This window comes from Pinus tabuliformis, chromosome 2_2, assembly GCF_031772625.1.
Source record: "Pinus tabuliformis cultivar Carrire ecotype Pingquan chromosome 2_2, CPIR1, whole genome shotgun sequence".
NCBI classification, from domain to species: Eukaryota; Viridiplantae; Streptophyta; class Pinopsida; order Pinales; family Pinaceae; genus Pinus; species Pinus tabuliformis.
In genome coordinates this window covers 1,094,404,301-1,094,426,955 of record NC_142300.1, presented here as the reverse complement: position 1 = coordinate 1,094,426,955, position 22,655 = coordinate 1,094,404,301, and the positions used below count along the sequence as shown (strand labels likewise).

The 22,655-nt window shown below is 36.0% G+C and overlaps 2 protein-coding genes across 2 annotated transcripts in view; one reads left to right on the top strand and one right to left on the bottom strand.

The window, feature by feature from the left end:
• The first annotated feature begins 381 nt into the window (after positions 1 to 381).
• On the top strand, positions 382 to 5,057 carry LOC149197212 (TMV resistance protein N-like). The gene is made up of 5 exons (XM_089408605.1): positions 382 to 1,047; positions 1,149 to 2,250; positions 2,412 to 2,723; positions 2,837 to 3,014; positions 3,121 to 5,057. The coding sequence occupies exons 1-5, from the start codon at positions 533 to 535 to the stop codon at positions 5,055 to 5,057; spliced, it is 4,044 nt and encodes a 1,347-aa protein (XP_089264731.1). The 5' UTR covers positions 382 to 532.
• A 10,528-nt stretch (positions 5,058 to 15,585) lies between these two features.
• LOC149197211 (WD40 repeat-containing protein HOS15-like) overlaps positions 15,586 to 22,655 on the bottom strand; it is a 137,591-nt gene continuing 130,521 nt past the window's right edge. The window contains exons 9-10 of the mRNA XM_089408604.1: positions 17,739 to 17,813; positions 15,586 to 15,891 (exon numbers count right to left, since the gene is read on the bottom strand). Of these exons, the coding sequence (XP_089264730.1) occupies positions 15,672 to 15,891; positions 17,739 to 17,813 (295 nt within the window). The 3' untranslated portion in view covers positions 15,586 to 15,671. The remainder of the gene's footprint in view (positions 15,892 to 17,738; positions 17,814 to 22,655) is intronic.

Below are 22,655 nucleotides of genomic sequence, written 5' to 3'. Positions count from 1 at the left end.
TCTTGGGCCGTTAACCTGTTTCCTTACGTCCGAGGAAGAAGAGCTCTTAGCCAAGCAGAAGCAGTTTTAGGGCGTACTCCAGGCCCACACTCGGTGAGAGTTGTTAATTAAAAACATACTCCCGCCCTTTTTTTAATAAATTAATTAATTTAACTCATTTTATATAATAACCAATAATAAAAATTTATTATTGGTTAGGAAACGATGTCCATTAAAATTTAAATAATTAATTTCAAAATCTACATGCCTAATAAGTCGGACGAAGAATCATTTTAATAATAATTATTTTACAAAGTATATATGGCACTGTGTGACAACTTGCAATAATTTTATATTTAATTTATTTTACAGATGCGCCCACGTTACCTGACCATTGATAAAATTTGTTGTATATAATGGCAACAAATCTGCTGAACATAAATCTCAATTGCGAGTATTGAGAAAGAGAGATCAGCGGGTAGCCACTTTGCCGTTTGATAGATCAGCCAGACGAGGAGAGACTCTTGAGGTTATTGCAGCTACTCTCTCTTCCATGGCATCCACCTCATATGGATCCTCCAGCACCAACAACAGCTATGTCTTTGATATCTTTATTAACCACAGGGGTCCGGACTGCAAGAAAACCCTCGCCAAACATCTCTATGATCGCCTTAAAAAACACGGACTGCGAGTATTTCTCGACGAAGATGAATTGCAAGGAGGAGAGAATATAACTCCTCAAATCCAGAGTGCCATTCGAACAGCTTCGGTGCATATCGCTATTTTCTCTCCCCGATATGCAGACTCAAATTGGTGTCTTGATGAGCTCTTTCTCATGTTCCAATCGGGCTCAACAATTATTCCAGTATTCTATGGTGTCGAGCCTGCAGATCTTCGATGGGGAACACATGGCGAAAAAGGAGTCTATGGTCGATCCCTGCAAATGCTCGAAAAGAAGAGAACACACGATTCTCAACCACGCTACGATCCCAGCACCATCCAGAAATGGAGGAAGGCTCTCTTTGATGCTGCAGAGATAAAAGGTTTCGATATGAAGACGTATAATGGGTCAGTACTCCAACTCTTCCTCTTACTCTCTCCCTTTTAACTTGTTGGATTGATAGACTGTTTGATATTGTAGGCATTTCTGACTAGTAATTTCATTTCAGCGATGAGCAACAGCTCCTTGAACAGGTCGTGGAAGCAGTGCTGAAAAATGTTAAAAGACCATTACATGTGTCTAGATATCCAACTGGGTTGGATGAGAAAGTTGCAGAATTTGAAGGGGCGATGTCACTCGACCAACAAAGCACCGGAGAGACTAGAGTTATAGGAATTGTCGGACTTGGTGGTGCTGGCAAAACCACCCTAGCAAAGGAGATCTTTAACCGTCGAAGATCAAATTACAAGAAAACTTACTTTCAATTTGATGTCAGAGAAAATGTAGCGAGAAACTCTCTAAAATCCATGCAGAGTATGATTCTTAGTGGCTTGGCTCAAGTGAATGTGCAAATAGGCAGTACTGATGATGGTATAGAGAAGCTCCAAAGTTATCTTAAATCTTCTCATGCTTTCCTAATTTTAGATGATGTGGACCATCTTCAGCAGGTGGAAGCATTGCTTTTACCAGTGAAAGATGCGCTTCAGCAAGGTAGCTTAATTCTAGTCACATCTCGAAATAAGGATGTACTTACAAGCTCAGGGATTGCAGAGTCTTCCATTTTCAAGCTAAGAGGACTCGACAAAGATTATTCCCGAGAGCTATTCTGCTGGCATGCGTTTAACCAACCATATCCTCCTAGAGAATTTGAACAAGTGGCCCGAGCATTTGTGGATGCTTGTGCTGGATTGCCATTATCCCTTAAAGTGCTTGGATCTCTTCTTCGCAGAAAAGACTTGGAGTATGGGAAAGCGCTATTGCACGATATCTCCAAAATTCTTCCCGAAGATATAATGGCTACACTCAAAATTAGCTATGACAGTCTCGATAAAATAGAGAAGCAGATTTTCTTAGACATTGTCTGCTTCTTTATAGGAGAGGACAAAGATAGAGCTATAAGAATCTGGGATGGAACGGAGTGGGGAGGATGGCTTCGTCTTCGGAACCTGGAGAGTAGGTGTCTCGTGGAAGTAGACGATAAAAACTGTATAAGAATGCACGACCACCTGAGGGACCTGGGCAGACATATTGCGGAGACTGAACCTCCAGAATGGACACTTCGCCTTTCGTGCCCAACCCACGACCTTCGGCTTCTGTCCGACAAATCACTGGTATGTATTTTGAAGCTTTAGACCCATATCCAAAATAGTGTTTTTGTCAAAGTTGTGTGTGTTATGTTTTGAATACTTAACCTTTGCAAGGATGTCCATCTTTCAAAAAACAATTCTTAATCGTGATTCTAATAAACATCTTTGAGAAAACAATATATAAGGTGCGCGGAATTAGCACCGTTCACTCACAAGGCTGCCAAAGGGCTCAACCATTGTTCACAAACCTCAAGGAGTTCGCAGGCAGTCGTTTCACAAATTATGTGAAGGGGTTGCAGCTGATTAGGACTGAAGGTTGTTTTGAGGAGAGCGAATTCATTGAAAGCCTACCTTCACCGGGTGCCATGTCACCCATATGGCTCCAGTGGGATGACTTTCCGTACTCCAGCCTACCTTCTTGGATTTCACTCAAGAATTTAAGAGTTCTAACAATAGAGAATGACGGAGTTCAAAAGCTGTGGCTGCATGAATCGCAGGTAGTCATTTGAAGTTCTTGACATAAGATGTTTTTATCTGGGAAATTACTTTGATCTTTAGTATTGTTAGCATACTAGGGGTCAAACCAATTTTGATAATATAAAGATTGCAGGCGCCGGAGCAGTTGAGGGAATTGTATGTTCAAGCTAGAGATGTGGAGGTTCCGAAGTCTATTGGGAAGTTGACCCATCTCGAAAAAATTGTGGTCTCTGTTTCTGATCATTTAACATTACCAGACGAACTCTGGCATCTACAGTCGTTGAAACACTTAGAATTACTGGGCCCTCCAGGTACAATTTCCTTTTTTATATTTGTATTACTATCTAAAATTGGACTGACTACCAAATTATTTTGCGAACTCAAGGACTTAACGAATTCCATTATCTTACCTTGTAGGACTCTCACCTCACAGATGCAGTGCGTGCTCCAGTTTGAACATACTCCCAGATTCGTTGGGGAACTTGACGAATCTCCAAACTATTATCCTGCACTCCTCGAGTAATCTGCGGGAGCTTCCAGATTCGTTTGGGAACTTGACGAATCTCGGAACTATTGACCTGTCCGGGTGCTCTAGTCTGCAGGGGCTTCCGGATTCGTTTGGGAACTTGACGAATCTCGGAACTATTGACCTGACCGGGTGCTCTAGTCTGCAGGGGCTTCCGGATTCGGTTGGGAACTTGACGAATCTCGGAACTATTAACATGTCCGCGTGCTCCAGTCTGCAGGGGCTTCCGGATTCGGTTGGGAACTTGACGAATCTCGGAACTATTCACATGTCCGGGTGCTCTAGTCTGCAGGTGCTTCCGGATTCGCTTGGGAACTTGACGAATCTCGGAACTATTCACATGTCCGGGTGCTCTAGTCTGCAGGTGCTTCCGGATTCGCTTGGGAACTTGACGAATCTCGGAACTATTGACATGTCCCGGTGCTCTAGTCTGCAGGTGCTTCCGGATTCGCTTGGGAACTTGACGAATCTCGGAACTATTCACATGTCCGGGTGCTCTAGTCTGCAGGTGCTTCCGGATTCGCTTGGGAACTTGACTAATCTCGGAACTATTCACATGTCCGGGTGCTCTAGTCTGCAGGTGCTTCCGGATTCGCTTGGGAACTTGACGAATCTCCGAACTATTGACATGTCCCGGTGCTCTAGTCTGCAGGTGCTTCCGGATTCGCTTGGCAACTTGACGAATCTCCGAACTATTCGCATGTTCCGGTGCTCTAGTCTGCAGGTGCTTCCGGATTCGCTTGGGAACTTGACGAATCTCCGAACTATTGACATGTCCGAGTGCTCTAGTCTGCAGGTGCTTCCGGATTCGCTTGGGAACTTGACGAATCTCCGAACTATTGACATGTCCGGGTGCTCTAGTCTGCAGGTGCTTCCGGATTCGCTTGGGAACTTGACGAATCTCGGAACTATTGACATGTCCGGGTGCTCTAGTCTGCAGGTGCTTCCGGATTCGCTTGGGAACTTGACGAATCTCGGAACTATTGACATGTCCGGGTGCTCTAGTCTGCAGGTGCTTCCGGATTCGCTTGGGAACTTGACGAATCTCGGAACTATTGACATGCTCGGGTGCTCTAGTCTGCAGGTGCTTCCGGATTCGCTTGGGAACTTGACGAATCTCGGAACTATTGACATGCTCGGGTGCTCTAGTCTGCAGGTGCTTCCGGATTCGCTTGGGAACTTGACGAATCTCGGAACTATTGACATGTCCGATTGCTATAGTCTGCAGGTGCTTCCGGATTCGCTTGGGAACTTGACGAATCTCGGAACTATTGACATGTCCGAGTGCTATAGTCTGCAGGTGCTTCCGGATTCGCTTGGGAACTTGACGAATCTCGGAACTATTCACATGTCCGGGTGCTCTAGTCTGCAGGTGCTTCCAGATTCGTTTGGAAACTTGACGAATCTCCAAACTATTGACCTGTCCGACTGCGCTAGTTTGCAGGTGCTTCCAAATTCGTTTGGTAGCTTGACAAATCTCCAAACTATTGACCTGTCCCGGTGCTCTAGGCTGCAGGTGCTTCCAGATTCGTTTGGAAACTTGACGAATCTCCAAACTATTGACCTGTCCGACTGTGCTAGTTTGCAGGTGCTTCCAAATTCGTTTGGTAGCTTGACAAATCTCCAAACTATTGACCTGTCCCGGTGCTCCAGGCTGCAGGTGCTTCCAGATTCGTTTGGAAACTTAATACAACTTGAAGGTCTACAGTTTGACAGTTTGATCGTCTCCCGCGAATGCTTTGAAAATATGTGCACATTTAAATGCTCGGGTGTCATTGATTTCAACAGGGTGGAAGTATTGCCCGCACCTTTTATCACTTTGTTGTGAGATAGATATGAATGGAATTGTTAGCATGTGATGGTAAGGCAGTTATGGTATGAGAATTTGAAGCATGGGATGGCAGTTATGGTATGAGAATTTGAAATTGACATTGACCGTGTTTGCAATCAATATACCGTTGAATTGGGAGTGAGTGCTTTGTTTAAGTCACAATTATTATAATTATCACAAGTAAATTGGATTAAAGTGGAATCCTTTGATAAGCTCTTTCATACCATTTTATGGAAGAGTCTCGGATTCGATTATTATGTTAATGGGATAAATCATATTTTATATATTTTAATATATTTATATGAATTACATTATCTATTAATATTATATATATAGAGATAAAGAAATAATAATAATAAAATATTTTATGAAAATATATTATTAATAAAAAATTTAAATTAATAATAATAATAAATTATAATAATAATCATATATTTTATGAAAATGTATTACTAATAATATTTTTAAATTAAAAATATAATGTAATTAAAATAATAATAATAATATAATTATAAATTTACAATCCATTATTCTTAAAATAATTGTTTTTTATTTTTAAAATAATTATATAATAATTAAATAAATATATGTTATTTTTTTAATATATATTAAATAAATATTTATGGTTTGAATCAATTTTCATTTAATTATTAATGAGTTTATATTATTGTATAGATTACATTGTCCACATTAAATGTTTTTTTTTGTTATAAATCTATTTTTAAGCATATATGAATATTACTTAAAATATTTTATTGATGACTCACATTGAAACTTTTTTATTATTATGAATATTTTTAAATGTCACATTAATATTAAGAATTAAATGAATTACACTTCTCCCTCTTATTATTGTAGCTTTCCTCTGACACAACAATACAATTTTGATGAGTATCGAGAAGGAATGAGATAGAATGATTCTGTTCTTGCCAACAATGATTCTATCTCTGTTTGGTCGACTAAATCCCAACAGAAAGAAGAGAATATTGCATGTTCCGAGGTTCGTCTGGGCGTAAGGAACCCCAACTCCCTCAATCGATGTTGTAACAATAGCATAGACTGTGGAAATTTTCGATTGGAATTAGTTTCTGCATACAGGTGGCGTTAGAACCGAAAAAGAGGATGAGTGTTGCTTGCAAAGGATATGAATCACTATCAATAAAACTCATCCAGAATATTATACTTTTACTTCTTCCTTTTTCATTCCGACATGACATTATGCTCGTGTAGATGAACCCAGAAATTCAAATTGCACAGGGATCATTGGTGCTACACACATGTATGTTGCTTTTCCAATAGTATTCGGCACAGATGGAGCTATGCCAAAGACTTATTATATAATATCTTATTATTGTTATTAGGAAGTTTTGATATTTTTATTTTTATTTTTAATTTTCAATTACTTATTTTTTTGTACATTTAATATTTATTAGATACAACATTAAAATATTTTCTTTTAACATTAAATTAATTAACATAGATTTTCAGTGTGTTGAAATATTTTTGAAAAATATAAGGTTTAAACATCTTATTCACACTTTGATTTTTTATTTCCAATTACTTTATCTCTTTTTAAAGTTGATATAATATTATATTATTTCATGTGCTCATCAATTATTATTATTTTTTTTTACATTATTAACATTTTTTATGAGAAATTGTAAGCTCTAAATTGGGCATCCTAAGTAACATTATAAAATAATAGTGGAAATAATAAAATAAGATTAGATTACATCATCAAATCTTATAGGAAAAAAGAAAAAACTACTTTTTTCAACTTATCTTCCAACGGTTTTACTCAAATTTCGAGTGGGAGCATTCATTGTATGCAAAATTTAACTCCTCATCCAAAGAATACCCATGTTACATACTTTCGATAGACCATGCTACATGAAAAATGAGAAATATGAGAAAAAAACATTGCAATCACATTTTGCATGTATTTCTCATTTTTCATGTAGTAGGTTTCATCGAAAGTATGCAACATGTGTACTCTTTGCATAAGGAATTAAATAATGCATCCAATGAATGTCTTTGCTTGAAATTTGAGTAAAACTCCAGGGAGATAAGTTGAAAATACGAGTTGAAAAAATAGTTTTTTTATTTTTTATTTTTTAATATTTTTAATTTTTTACTCCAAAAATGGTGAATCATCCCCATGGTACATCATCATCTTGAATTCTATTGGTTTTTATAAGTTTGATTTTGTTTGTACATTTTGAATTTTATTGGTTCTTATAAATTTGATTTTCGTTGTACATTTTTTATTTGAGGTCCATTTTAGCCCTCAAAATTTCACTATTGTAAATATAAAATTGAAAATAATATTTTAGAAAAATAACTAAATAATTTTTAATTTTTAATTTTTATGTAAATGTATTTTTATGTGATAAATGTATTATTTGATGAGAGTTTTGATGTTATATTAAAATTTCCTTTTGGATGTTTATTCAGGGAATATATTTTTATGCTAATAATATACATGAGTAATAGTTGGATGAAATCTAATAACAATTATAAGATCAATATAAATAACAAATATGATATGTTGTTCATCTTTGAAAGGGAAGGAATCCTATTCTTTTTCTATAATACTAAGAAATAATTTTATCATATTCAATAAAAACCCTGATTGGTTTGTAGGTAACCCAACATATATTTGGAGGTCTTTGAATTCAAAAGTATTAATAGTTTGTAAATTTTTGTGGATATTGTATTAGACAATTTGTCACAATAAATATGAAAAAATCATGCTTAAAATCCGAAATTCTGAAAGTTTATTTCTCCTTAAATTTTCTAGACCTATTAAGTATTGTTAATTGCATATGTATGAAAACTATAACTATACAAAAATTAGAGAACAACAAAATAAAAACACACAAATCACAAACACATACCTGAGAAAATCTTACTAGTCCCTAATATGCACGTTGTAAAATGTTTGGCAATATTTCTGCAAAAACATCATCATGGATCAGCAATATACTTGGATATGAGTTTTCTTTCCGGTTCCTTTTGCAAGTATTGAATGGTCCCCAATTTGGTGAGTTCCTCTCGAACCCTCTTGATGTGTCCTTGTGTGTATACATAATGTGCATCTACCATCAAACCCCCTTCTGACTCATACATTAGGGGGCATCTATTATAGAATCTTTTGCCTCACCTATCACTAGATACACTTGTTGGGCAAGGGAACATCTACTTTACCCTATGTAGCCATGACCTTATCTTAAAAAGATTCTTCCAAATTCTATACACAAGCCACCCAAATGTAAAATGTGTATATACGCAGGTACTCCCAAAGAAACACACACACACACACACACATAATGTGCGTTTTCATGTGGGATTTGCGGGTTAGACAAGAAACCCACCTAGTGCAACCCATTCTATAACCACCCAAACCAATTTCTGGCGGTATTTATACATGCCTTGAGTGGTCCTCGAAGTCATGAATTGCCTTCGCATCCAAACTTTGACAAAATTGTCACCGATCAAGTTTGTTGTTTCTAGTGTTTTTAAGCACACCCCCTACTTCAAGAAACCTTAGCTTCCATGTTGTTGTGTTGAGTTCCCTTATCTCACTCTCATCTAACTTTGTTGGAGAACTTCAGTGGCTCGAGAAGGGATGATTGGAATGAAGATTCCACTTGGTGCCTTTAGTTAAGATCAGGTGAGTGTAACTACCTCACTACCACAAATTTCAATAAATAAACTCATTTTCCAATCCAACTTGTTCATATGTTATGTTTATGTTGCTTTGTTGTACAAATGATGGATTAACAGAGAATATTTCTCTTTGTAAACTTTGAATTATTCATTCTACTCTCTAGTTTGTATTTGTGTTGCAAGTTTGCACCTTCGAAGGAAGAACGAGGGTTTGAATGCTTCAAGATTTATATCAAGCGTAGGACCCACCGATAAGTACCCATGTCCTACTTTGTGAATTCTATGTGAATTGTTGGATTGATTAAGTTTTCTTTGTTGATCTTTTACTTTTTCTCTGTTGCGGCTACCAACACTAGCCCCAAGGATTTTATCTCATAACATCAAGAGAAGGGTGTGGAAAGTGAAGATTGAAGATGATTAAGTGTCCCACATCTCCAATCCAATGAAAAAAGGATAGTCAAGGAGCTATAACAGTGAAGGAGGTCAATGACAACAAGAAGTCGATGCAAGGGTAGCCATTATAAGCCACATTCCAAAGAAGAAAATAGGTGCATTGATCCAGATTAGTTTCCTAGTTTTTGAAATCCAAAATTACTCTCAATGGAAATGTGGGATATGAAGTGGATCTGAACTAATGAATGGATGTAAGACTTTGTGCTTATACAAAAAAGTTGGCAATTTATGAAGGTCAACAAACCACATAAATCAATGCAATATAAAAGTTGAATAAGACAAAAGCAAAAGAAAAAAGAAATGATAAATAAATTTTAAAAAATAGAAATAAGGCTCAGGAAGGGGAAATGAAAAATTATTGTTGTTAGCCTTTAATTAATTTCACTATGAAAGGGATTTTTGCTAGCCAAGAGAGAGAGATTGTTATGAATAAATAATTTATACAAACAATAATAAATAATATATTATATTAATTATGAAGGGTTTTATGGTCAAAAAGACATGACCCGTCACCTTCGTGACGTGTCAATGCCTATATAGGAAACCATCACAAAGGCATTTGTACCATCATTCAACTTTTCATTCATTAATAAAATATCTATTACATAGTTTGTGTCTTCTGGATCAATTCTGCTACATCAGAGATGCATAAAAAAACACAATCTGCTTGTACTATAGATTGTCGAAATGTAAAGCTAAGCCCCACTCAAAGTTATGTTTCCAATTTGGGTTTCCAGAGCAGAATTTATGTTTTCATTATGGTTGCTTAATATGTCTGTTATTCTCGATTTCTTTTTATAAGAGTGCATAGTTCAAAGTCATACTCTATTCTTTGCTCATCTTATTTAATGAGATAAAATATACACAATAAATTGCAATCACTGCCCTTAGTGGTTAATCACATAATAATCCCTTGTAAATGAATATTCTCATTAATCTAGTAACTCTATCAAAACATTGTTTGGGATACCACCTTCTCATGGGCATTCATATGTTGTTGTACAAACACTTATAGCAAATTGTCGTTGTACATAAAACCAATGAAATCCAATAGTTAGAGATCCCAAGATGTGCATTGTAAGTCTCGAAATACCTTGTTTTGTCAAACAAAATCTAAATGCTAAGATTTGAGCATGTTCTTTATTCACAGTTGTATTGATGGTCTTTCTTTTGGTGGAGTATTTGTTATCTTTTCTTCCAAATCATCTATATTGTTTTTTCTGAACAAAAAAAGACGATGTCTAAAACCATTAAATTCAAGTTCATTAAAGTTGTCAACAATAGTGATAAGTAATAATTAAGATCTTATTCAATCATTTAACTATGTAATAGCAACTTCCAATTTTCCTATTTGGCGACTGCCAAAGAATAACGTATTTTAATGTTGGCAATTGTTTAATGTTGTAATGTGTTTTTGCACTTTATCTATCCTAGTGGAGGATTATGTTGTTTTGTTTGTTTTTGTTTCTCGATCATGTAGAGACTTCGACATATCTCCTCTCTTGTCTAGATTGAGCTGACATACAATATTATGATATATGTACTGATTTTTCATTTTATAAAAAATTAGTGTTTTTTTCTTCTAAAAAAATAACAAATAAATAAATTTACAATAGCTTCAAAATCTATGGATTGAGATAATGAGACATCAAAAATCATACAGATTTTAGAATGGCCACTTAATATCAATAACTAGATCAATATATTTTCCAACCCATATTCTAATTGGGGGGTTAATTGAGAGGTTCATAAGCCCTTAGGGTTAGAGCAAAAGTTATAACACTATATGACATGTTCAAATTGCTAAATATGAACATGTATAAGTAAGTCACATTTGTAGACTTTTTAATTTTTATTTTAATTTTTATTAAATAAATCAGCATAATCGAATATGAGATGAGAAGTTATGGATCATGCTTAAAAGTTTCAAAGAGAATTTGACTTACAAGTGGATGAACATAGAACCATCAAGTTCCAACAAAACCACAATTGCTAATCACAACCATGCATGGGGGACAACCCTCCTCCCAACCAACCTCTAAATCATTAGAATGCAAGACCACCAAGTCTTCATTTAATAACTTGTGCTAACTTCTATTCATATTTTCTTTTCATTCCATGGTGAAAAACTCCATTCATACATTTCACTCATCAAACAATTAGCATTTAGAATATATGCATTATTTGACACTTTATTTAATTTTTTCTCTTAATTCCATTTTCAGTAATATATATATATATATTCTTGTTTATAATTAATTAGTTATTTTATTATATTTATTACTATCATTACTATTATTATCAACAATATTATTTTAAGAGCATATCTTTATTTTCCTTTTCAAACATAAAATTAATTCAAAATAGAAAGCATTACAAGTTTTATACAAATATCATATCCATAATTATTGGCCAATTACAATGGATTATCTATTACACAATCCATTTACAACTTCTCTTTTTTTTAATGTGGTTCACAGACACTGAGTGCCCACTACCAGGTGGATCATGTTGAAGAAAGTGTAACTAGGTTCAATCTTCATAATGACATGATCTTTGTCAGTGATGTAATACATGATGTAATAAATTATTTTTTGTAATCTTGCTACATGGGTTTCATGAGCAAGAAGTGTCTCTAGGTGAAAGACTTCTTCTTGATGTCTTTGAGATTTATTCATATGTAAAAGACTCATGTCATGTGTATAAAAACTCTTCGTGAGTTTATGTAAATATGTACAAGTCTTCAAGTTGTCTAAACAACCCTCCAAGGCCAAGATCAATGCCTCAAAAGCAAGCCTACCAAATTCTGCAAGCAAAAGATTCAAAGGATCTTCATGTCAACTCAAAAATGGATTAAATATATAAATATATGACATGTCGACTTGAATAAAATGACACGTTAGTTCAAAAGGTCATGTCAGCCTAATATATACATGCACAACCATTATAAATACCCTGTTGAGGTATCCAAAAATAAGTTGTGAAGATCTCACATTTCTCTGAGATGTAAATAGGGTATAGGGTGCAGGAAGGTGTGCTTCGTATGGGTGCAGGCAGTGCGATCTCATGTCACCGCAGGAAAACAAGGACTCAAGTGAGGGAGCTACAGTCAAGGAGGCAGAGAGCACGCAATCAAGGAAGAAGATCTCACATGAAGAAGAAGGGTCTGACTGCACCTTGGCTAGGGTATTAGGTGCAGTCATGACCAGAACTTGAAAGTATAATATGGACACAAATCTGATCTATATGCTACCTATGAATCAATGCTCAAATGGACGAGGAAGTAAAGACTTCGGATGAGGTTATTACAGTAAGGTCTAAACTATATAAAGACCTAACCCTTATAGTGACAGTCTTCACATTACATGGATAAGTACAACAAGGACTAGTCATGGTATCCCAATAGGATACTAGGTACAAGGATGAGTAGTAATGGATCTATTCTATAGGATCAACGAAGATCACATCTTTGCCTTATATGTATTACAGTCTCGACATAGCTACAAACTTAGGTGCAAGACCTCAGTGACTAGGTGCAGTCATGGATCTATTCTATAGGATCAACGACGATCACATGTTTGCCTTATATGTATTACAGTGTCGACATAGCTACAGACTTAGGTGCAAGACCTCGGTGACTAGGTGCAGTGATGGATCAATAGAGAACAGTTTAGGATGTCCTTCTTGGAGGTTTGAAATCTCGGATAAGGTACAATAAGTTATCTCTATTATAACATGGTTACAATCTTAGTCAAGATAGTAATCTCAATATGAATATGATTTCAAAGGCAATCACAATGACAAAGATCACAAGAAGTATTACAGTGCAAGTATGATGAAAGAAGCAGTACAGTGAAGTGTTATCATGATAGAGACAACCATGGTGTAGCCATGATAAACCTAATGACATTGCTACAACAATGCAATGGTGTCAAAGGAGCAGCAAGATGATGATCTCAGCAATGCTCCAGAAAAAAGGATTACTGACTTGGTCTTGGAGAGTCAAATAGTTTCAAGGGTCATGGTCTTGGTATTCGTCAATAGAATCTCTATAAGAAGAATTTTGCATGGATTTTCCTCTCCAAGAGGGAGAGGTTTTGGCCCTGGCAGAAGGGAAACATTTGTGTCCCTGTCTCTTTTATTCTTGATAGCAGTTTGATGAAGTTAAGACACACATGCTAATAATGAAGTAAACATCAAGCTAAGATAAATTATTTAAATACTTCACAAATTGTTATCATGTAATGAAAAATCATCTTAACATTCCTTGCCCTAGATTCTTCAACAAATCAACTTGAAGGGATCTACCCTTTAGCCAAATTAGTAGGGCCTAACTCCAAGGGGCTCGAGGAGATTTGACCCATGACCTCCATTGGTGAAATACGGGAACTCGACCAACTAAACTATCCCTTAGGAATACAATGCATTTACAACCTCACACACAAGAATTTAGCAAATTTCCAATACAATCTACATTTACATTACAAACTCAATGGAAAATATTTCAAGTCAAAGCACCCAATCAACTACCAAATTCGATTAACCAAAACTTCAAATTACAACCCTAATGAGAGAGCAATCTAAGGGTGTGATGAGATATCAATCTATGGTTGATAAAAGGTAAAGACTGACGACCTGAACACCCCTTATTACATGTCATTCTTTGGAACCAAAACCCCTCCTACATGTCATTCTTTGGAACGTTTGCTATTAGTATTCCACCTATATCTCCAACTTTATTCATAATTAAGCAATTAAACGTAGAATTGTTTAATAACACTGCTGTACAAATCTGTTAGATTATGTTCTCATTGAAATAATTAAACCAAATGCTAAATTATTTAATAACATAAAACCAAACACTAAATTATTTAATAGCATATAAATTTGTTAGACTATATTCCAACAGTGAAATAGGGATATTGCGGAAAAGAAAAGAAGAGTATCAATGTAGATGTCAGGACTGGTCCCTTTGCCTTCAGTTTCGTAGCTCGATTGAGTAGTGTATCAAAAATACGAGAGGGATCTAACCTCAAGACTATGAATACAGCATGCCGAGAGGGATCTAACCTCAAGACTATGAAGATGGCATGCCGCAGTAAGTGGTAATCAATCTTTAACATAGGCTCGAACAACTTTGTCCATATTCTGGTCCAAATACTTCCTCAGTATCATAATATAGGAAATTGGAGAAAACAAACAAGAATAAAGTAGCCTCTGTTCATTTTTTCCACCTCTTTCCATATTCGTTCCTTTTAATTAGGAACATTCGATCATTCTAAAATCACTCAGCCATACTAGTGCATGCTAGCATTTAAAGGACCATTTTGCATAGTTTAGTACTGTTCAAGCACATATTAGAAGGAATGAAACAAATATCATACCATGTTGTTCAAAGTTGTATTCTTTTCTTCTTTCAAATTCAATTCCCGCATAACAAATATCATACCATGTTGTTCAAAGTTGTATTATTTTCTTCATTCAGATTCAATTCCCGCAAGTAAAATGTGTTCTTACCAAGTATATTGTTATAATAGTTTTAATAGTGTTAAGCAAGTATATTATTCTAACAGCTTTGAGCCCTGTGGTTGACATAGGCTGAAAAATCTAAAGTTTACCACAGATACCATCCTCAAAATGAATTAAACTGTTTAAAAGTTTTCTGCAAAATACTCCCTAGTCTAGAAGAAAAAAGGTATACACCATCCAAATACTAAATTCATAAAACAAATTTGTCCCTGCCAATCAAAGGCATGCCCCTATTAATTCTATTATTGTAAATGAATGCTCCGGTGTGCATTACAATCTAAAGCAGCGGCATGAAATAAGATAGTCTTGTTACAAAATTTAACTTATATTGTCATTTCTTATATTCATTCATATAAACAAAACATAAGATCCCTTATGCTCATTCAAACCCATGTGACCAGTAGATTCCAAACCACCAAAACCTAGTTTTGTAACAAAATTTAACTTACATTGTCATTCTTATCTTCCTTCATATAAAGGATATAAGACTCCTTATGCTCATTCTACCAAGTGACAAGTAGATTCCAAACCACCAAATATGAAGAACATTCATTCCGTCCAAGTGAAAGGCAGATTCCAAAGCACCAAAAATGGAAGTGAAGTCATTAACCAGTTTACATCTAACAACTAATAAAAAACAAAATTACTTCTAATACTCCTGGTATCACAATTGACTACTTTCATTATGTTAGCCTGATATGATTACATACGGTTTGCTGCTTATACGGTTTACAAACAATAAACCTTGCACAATATATAAATAATATGGGATCTCAACTTGGAAATTATTAGTTAGTTGGAATAACTCAAACAGCACCAAGATCAACAGGAAGCCATATGCAAATATAACTGAGAAATTTTAACAATCACACAAAATAATGTAGAATGAACCAAATGAATCTATTTTATAACCCAGCAGGAAACATCCTTCCGGGGAAGAATCATTGCTATTTCCTGAAGTTACATTCTAAAATCCAATACACAGACTGTGCTATTTGAAAAACAAGCTGCAACTTTATCGCCTTCTCTATTCCAGCAAACTTCAAAAATTCCACCACTTCCTCTATATGTCTTGACAAGGCTTCCATCCTTCACAGACCAGATATGCAAACACCTGTCAAATGATCCACTTGCCAGGTACTCTCCATTTGGACTGAAAGCAACTAAATATACAGGTTCACTGAACAAAGAAGCAGCAAGATATAAAAAAGTTGTTATGGTTCTGTCTTAAGTGAATACTTGAAAACATTACTGACCAGGAATCACAAATGTAAATCACGGGGACCAGAACGCTAACTACCAGTGATACAATGCCTAGTTCGTGTCAAACCCAAACAGATATGGAAGAGTACTAAAGAGGTCCAAAATAGCCCAAAAATTCATAACAATCACCATGTCCAACCCATCATTTGCCAATAGACAGGAAAAATCTAAGATTCCAGTGAAACTCAATTAGCCAGCATCATTCAGAGACAGGCAGCATGGTAATATGAAAGACGATGACATGAAAAATAAACAAAAAAGCAAATTACTGTATATGGTACTAGGTATGTACACTTAACAATAAAAACAATTACAGAAGAGGTGGATTGTTATGCATTTTGACCTCTATTTGTCCAAGACAAAGCACCCTAAAGGACCATCTACCTATTTTTGGCAGGGATGGCAGAACAAGACATAATTCTTTAACCCTTGCTTTGTTCTTACTTCTTATTATGCAGTTGAATCAAACATCTTATTTTATAATTGCTAACAAGAACCAAATGTAAATCATGTAAGCCACGCAATCTTAAGCTCTAATCCAACTCACCGGTAGGATTGCATGCACCATTTGTATTCGAAACATGCTAAGGTACACATCAGATAAATTTATTAAGAAACTTGGGTTAAGATTCATAAGATAAAAAGGATAAATTTATTAAGAAACTTGGGTTAAGATTCATAAGATAAAAAGGAAAATTTCACTAGCGTAATCCCCATGTTAATCATGGCACAACATCAAATCTATTTATACTACCAATATTTGATACTCATTTATACTAGTGTTTTTTTGTCTGCTGGTGAGTATACTATGGCTAGTTGAGATGATAAAGCATGACCAAGCACAGATGCAAACTAAGCACAGCAAACATGGTAGTTCAGGTGTGTTGCACAAACTTTTTGGCAGCGGTAACAATAATAGAAAATAGACAAAAAAACTGGCAATGGGTAGAGGCCACAGCCCTCCACACTAAGATGCATAATCCAAATCCTCCACATAAATTAGAGAAAAATCCATCAAGATTTTCATAAACAACAAAATGCTCAGAATGAGGACAGTTCTATACATCTAAAGAGATTTGGTAGGCTAAAGACAAAGGGTGAGAGACCTCCAAAGTAATTATTTGGCTTAAGAGCAGATTGAAGATGAAGAGGGAAAACACCTTCCAAAACAAGAAGTTACATAAAGAAGACAACTTTGGAGTTGTATAAAGAAGACAAGACCCACTCATAATGCAAGTCACCCAGCTACCAGAATTTGCTATACACATGTTACAAGGGAATAGTAGAGTCGAAAATAACTGTTTTGGATGAAAGCATAATGATGTCCAAATTTTGGGGGAATAAAGGAAAATGATCAGAGAAAAAAAATCCAAACATCGAAATGGAAATGAATTCAAACCAAACAAGAGAAGTGAAAACCAAGCAGGTTGAACTCTCTCTCTCTCTGACACACACACACCAACTGATCTTCCCACTACTAAATATATTTCATAAGATATGTATCTCATAGGACACATATTTCATAATATGCATATAATCAAGAACACATTCCTTGTGCCTTATATTTTGCAGAGAAACAAAAGTACCATGCCCTTGGGATTGTGGTTCACTTTACTAGAGCATGAGGCTCTCAAAACTGAAGTTCTCAAGTATCTACTAAGCATTCAGCATTATATATATATATATATATATAATCACGTGAAACAATAAAAAGTAAATGGTTTCGCACGACGACAATAAGAAGCACAAATTCAGTTTACATACCTATGACTAGTCAAGCTGAACAATTGGCTTCCTTGATCAACATCCCATAGTTTGATTGTTGAGTCAAATGATGCACTGTCACAAAGGCTTCATTAGTAAGCGTTTGCATCTGAAATAAATAAGGCTAAGAATGTTGGAAGTATATTACCATAAACTTAGGAAATTAATGTTCTATACTCACTGCAAACTGTAGCACAGAATTAAAAATAGAAACATGCGATAACCAATGCACCAAAATAATTTGAAGGATCCACAAAGCTTTGTTAAGATAGCTAACATGTTGATTTTGTAGCATCCGAAAGTCTTCTGCGTAGGCTGGTGTCTTGCATGCAGGAGAAGAAATCTTCTTTAGGTGGTTGTTCGAGAGAAGCAACTAATATGATCTCCTTCCTATGTTTTTACTTCGGAAAAAGTACATTGATTAATTATTTAAACTATGTAACTTTGGGCTAATGTTTTCCTAAAGATAAATAATTAATTATTTAAGTGACTTAGATCTAATCTCCATCGTTGATAAAAAAAAAATCTAAGATTTAATCATAGCCCTCAATCATCTTGGAGATAAGGGATTTGGTCCATGGAGCAATTATTAAAAAAAGTTAAAACATATGGGAGAGGATGAAGACACAGCAGCAAAGTTATGAGAAAGTGATTTTCTCAAGGAGTGAGAGACTCCAAGACTGAAGAGAAGGGAGAAGAATTGCAGCAGGGGAATTTCAGGGGAAATTTTCAGGGAAACCAAAGCTAGAAGAGAGAGGCCGAGTCAACTGAAAAGGAGGGTCAAATTATTGGAGAGCCAAAATATCCAAAGGCCAAATTTCTCAAGTGTGCGAGGATCGTAGGAGAGGAAAGAGAGGGACCGAATTGCTGGTGAGGGAGGCTACGTTTTCCAGAGGTTGAAGTCTTCCAGTGGTACAGATTTGCAGGGACCGATTTCCTTGAAGGCCAATTTCCAAGTTCCTAGCAGTTGTATTTTTTTGTGTATTCTCTGTGGATCTAGGCCCAAATTTTCTTGAAACGTTTAATATGAAGGGAGATTGTGTTGAGAAAAAATTTGCTGTTGTAGTGTGATTGATTTCCCTATTTTATTTCTGAAAGTTAAAATACCAGTAATTTTATTTTCCAGCAGTTTTCAGTGATTGTTGAATAAATAAAAGAATTGTTGAGGTATAAATAAATTAGATCTGGTATTAATATTTAATATAAAAAATCTTGGACTCACTACTAAACAACACATCCTGTTTTATTACAAAAAACTTGTGACATAGTAAGCATATGTGTCTGAAATGAGTAAGGCTAAGAATGTGTTAGCAAAATAATTTGTAGGATCCACAAAGCCTTGTTAAGATAGCTAACAAAGCCTGGAATAACTACTAAATAGCACATCCTATTTTAGTACCAAAAACTCGTGACATAATAAAAGCTCATATACAACTTCACATAAATAACACAGTACATTTAGATACACATCACCTAATATTCTTTCCCAAGTATGGATTATTGGCTGTATCCTCTATTCAGTAATGTGTAAAACCTTAGCAGTCCATCTGTACAGCTATAGATAAAAATCCTGGTAATATTGCAAGAAACCCAGTCTAGTTTTAAAGTGAAATAAACCAAATTGTTTGTTCCAGGAGTTATAACATGGTGTTAGCCTATTCCTCAGAGGGTTCCCTCATCATTCTGATCTGGTTCGTTAACTTTTAAGTCACTCTTCCTTCATAAAGAGTCTCACATGTATAATCCTTTCCCCTAGGATTGGCTAGTCCAAATAATCAGGACCACTTCCTTTCATGTAAATAGAATCTTTGGTTTTGTTTCTTGGCATCTAACTCTCATTGTGCAAGCTAAAACCTATGCCAATACTCCTATTGGTTATTTTATTGGCAGGATATACAGGTCCCCTTCCTTTTGCGTTTAAATAGAATCCTTGGTTTCATTTCTTGGCATCTGTCGTCCATTGTATGAGTTAAACCTATGCTGGTCCTCTTGTGGTTGTCAGTGGTTGCATATATGGGCTCCCTTGCAATGATGCACAAGAGAAGTCCCCATGTTTCAACTCCATCACACAAAGTTGCAACATTTTGAGGTAATTTATCAAGTGGTGCTTGCCAAGGGATAGAAACAATTGCAAAAATACATATATGCAATTTTCTATACTACTTTCTCAAACGGTCTGTTATGAAAGCTTTATACTATGAAATGAGCTAGATCACCAAATGTTTAAAAACCTAGATAGGGTTGAAACAGAGATACCTAATCAAAAGGTCTGTTATGAGGGCTTTATACTATGAAATGAGCTAGATCACCAAATGTTTAAAGCCCTAGATAGGGTCGAAACAGAGACACCTGACAAAGAATGATAACAATATTATATTACAAAATACTTTATACTATTACAATAACATTCATCTTTCTTGTATAGAGTTCAAGAGGTCATGTTTGTCCAAAACCCTAAAAGCTAATATGTTAAAATTGGCAACTAGGGCCAAACTCCATGTGGGTCACCTCATTTATGGCAGCTGACATTTTTCCTAGATTCCTCTTGTCGAGAGGTGTAGGATTGATCTAAATATCATCCGATTCCAACAAGTATTTATGGAGATATGAATTTATTTGTATTTACTTTACAAATTGTCAAGGTTGGCCAGCAGTTAAATGTGTGGCACACATGCCCAGTGAATCATATAAATACAAGTGAGGTTGATTCATTTTATCATCATCTCATCTCACTCATTTCTTCTCTCTCTCTCTCCTTAGCTTTGGGTTACACAAGGAGCAGCTCACACATGGGAAGGAGGAGGATGCAATAGGGCAAGAAGGACGCAGAAGCTGTAGGTGGTCTCTTTGACTAGTGTTGACCAAATGTTGACCTTAGAAGAGTGTGGTTTTGGTGTGGTTGCCTCTCCTAGGCAGGCCGCAGTTTTGGGCATGAAAATTGAGGCAATTTGACCTCAGGTTTGACCAGCGTTGACTACCCTAGTTTGGGGCAGCAGGTTGACTTCAGTCAATTGCAGTTTGATTGTGTATTTGGGGTTGTTTAAGGGCTGCTTCTTCAGGTTGTTCGCGGACTAGATGACCGGTAAATTGACCAAGCATATTGGAAGTCAATTTCATCTCGTTTGACTAAGTTTGACTTCATTGATCTAGGGTTTGCTGCTGCTGATGTAAAATTACAGAATTCTGATTTTTTACTATTTCTCTCTGCTGAACTATTAAAGATAAAAGAAGATTTGATCAAAGGGTTTCCCCGAATTGGGGTTTGTCCCTGGCTAGCCGCCACATCTTGTGTCTCTTGTCTTGGCTTGTTTTTTGTCGATCGTTTAATGTTCTATCTGCACTTTACTTAATGTATATGTGATTGCTAATCAATAGCTAATAAGAAGAAAAAAAGTAAATTGCTCTAAGCGTAAAACATATCATAATTTAACATGGTATCAGAGCTGAGGTGAAGACAAAGCCCAAGCAAGAGCAAGAACAAGACCAATCACCGAAGGTTGGCAAAGCTATCCTAAAAACTTCATGGCGTCCTCAATACTCTTCCCCGTTGAAGACAAGCTCCCTAAGAATTCTGACTATCACGGATGGAAGATGTCTCTCGATCTGACTTTAGAAGATCAGGAAGTGTTGGACCATGTGAGAGGCAATATTGTTGCACCTCCATCAAATGCATCCGCTGTTGCCAGAAGCAAGTGGACCGAGGGAGAAGTCAAAGCAAAGAAGATCATCTGGAACTCTATCGACAAGCACCTAGTGGCCTATGTTTCCGAGTTGACCACCTCCAAGGAAATCTACGATAGACTGGTGAGTTTATTTAAAGTTAATGATGCAAATCAAGTTTTGTTCCTTAGAAATAAGCTGAAGTAATTTTAAAAGGGAAAAGATGAGAGTATGCAAGCATATTTCTTAAGGATCATCGAGATCAAGAATGATCTCCTATCTTTTGGGGAAGTAGTTCCTGACAAGGAAATGACTATCACAACTCTTGGAGGACTACCACCTAAATGGTATATATTCAGGACTACTCTTCTCAACAATAATGTCATCCCAGGATTTGAGGAATTGATGGCTAGATGTATTCAAGAAGAAACTAGGATGGAAGAGCAAGAAAATGCCCGCACTTAAAGGCAATCCCTCTGCCTTTTCATCTCATGCTAAAAGAAGAAACAATTATGGGGCTAAATCCAAAGGAAAGGCTGGACCAAGTGTTGCGGGGGAGCGCCCTCCGCCCCTCGATCCCGCTCCCAATCTGAGCTCCAGGCAGGAGCGACTTGAGAATGGGCTGGGAGCGCACTCCCAAAAAATTTTTTCGTTCCCTGCCTTTTCGGGAGCGTTTTGCCTTTTTTGCAATTTCTTTTGTTGTTGTAATGTTCGAAATGGAATTTTTTTTGAAAGAAACAAATAATTTTTAGTGGGGCAGCTTAATGATCAAGTCTAGGCCCTAGTATTGATGTGCTATTCATGGTAATGTTAGATTCTTAAAGTAAAAGTGACATTCTCCTTAATCTTCATTTTCATCTTTTTACTTAAATTTTTAACATTACCATGAAATGACTTAGGATGTTTGAGAGTGGTTCCGGCCTCATTGGATTTCATATGGAGAAAGTAGAATTTTAGATTTCATTCAAAATCCAGCAGACTTATCAGTTTTTCAGGATTTCAAGATTGGGGGATTGCAATGTTTCCATTGAATTTTGTCATGTATTAGGGTATGGAACTCATATTTAATCAAGAGCACCAATCCCTCTATGTACCTTGATGTTAGTGACATTGGTTGTCGAACTCCTCTATCATGACCCTCTTAAAAATGTATGCATCACTCAAACAAAATCTTGACTTGACATGCTATGCTTGTTCTATCTTATGTTAATGCTTAAAGGGTGATATTAATGACAAAGATCCCTATACAGATACAGA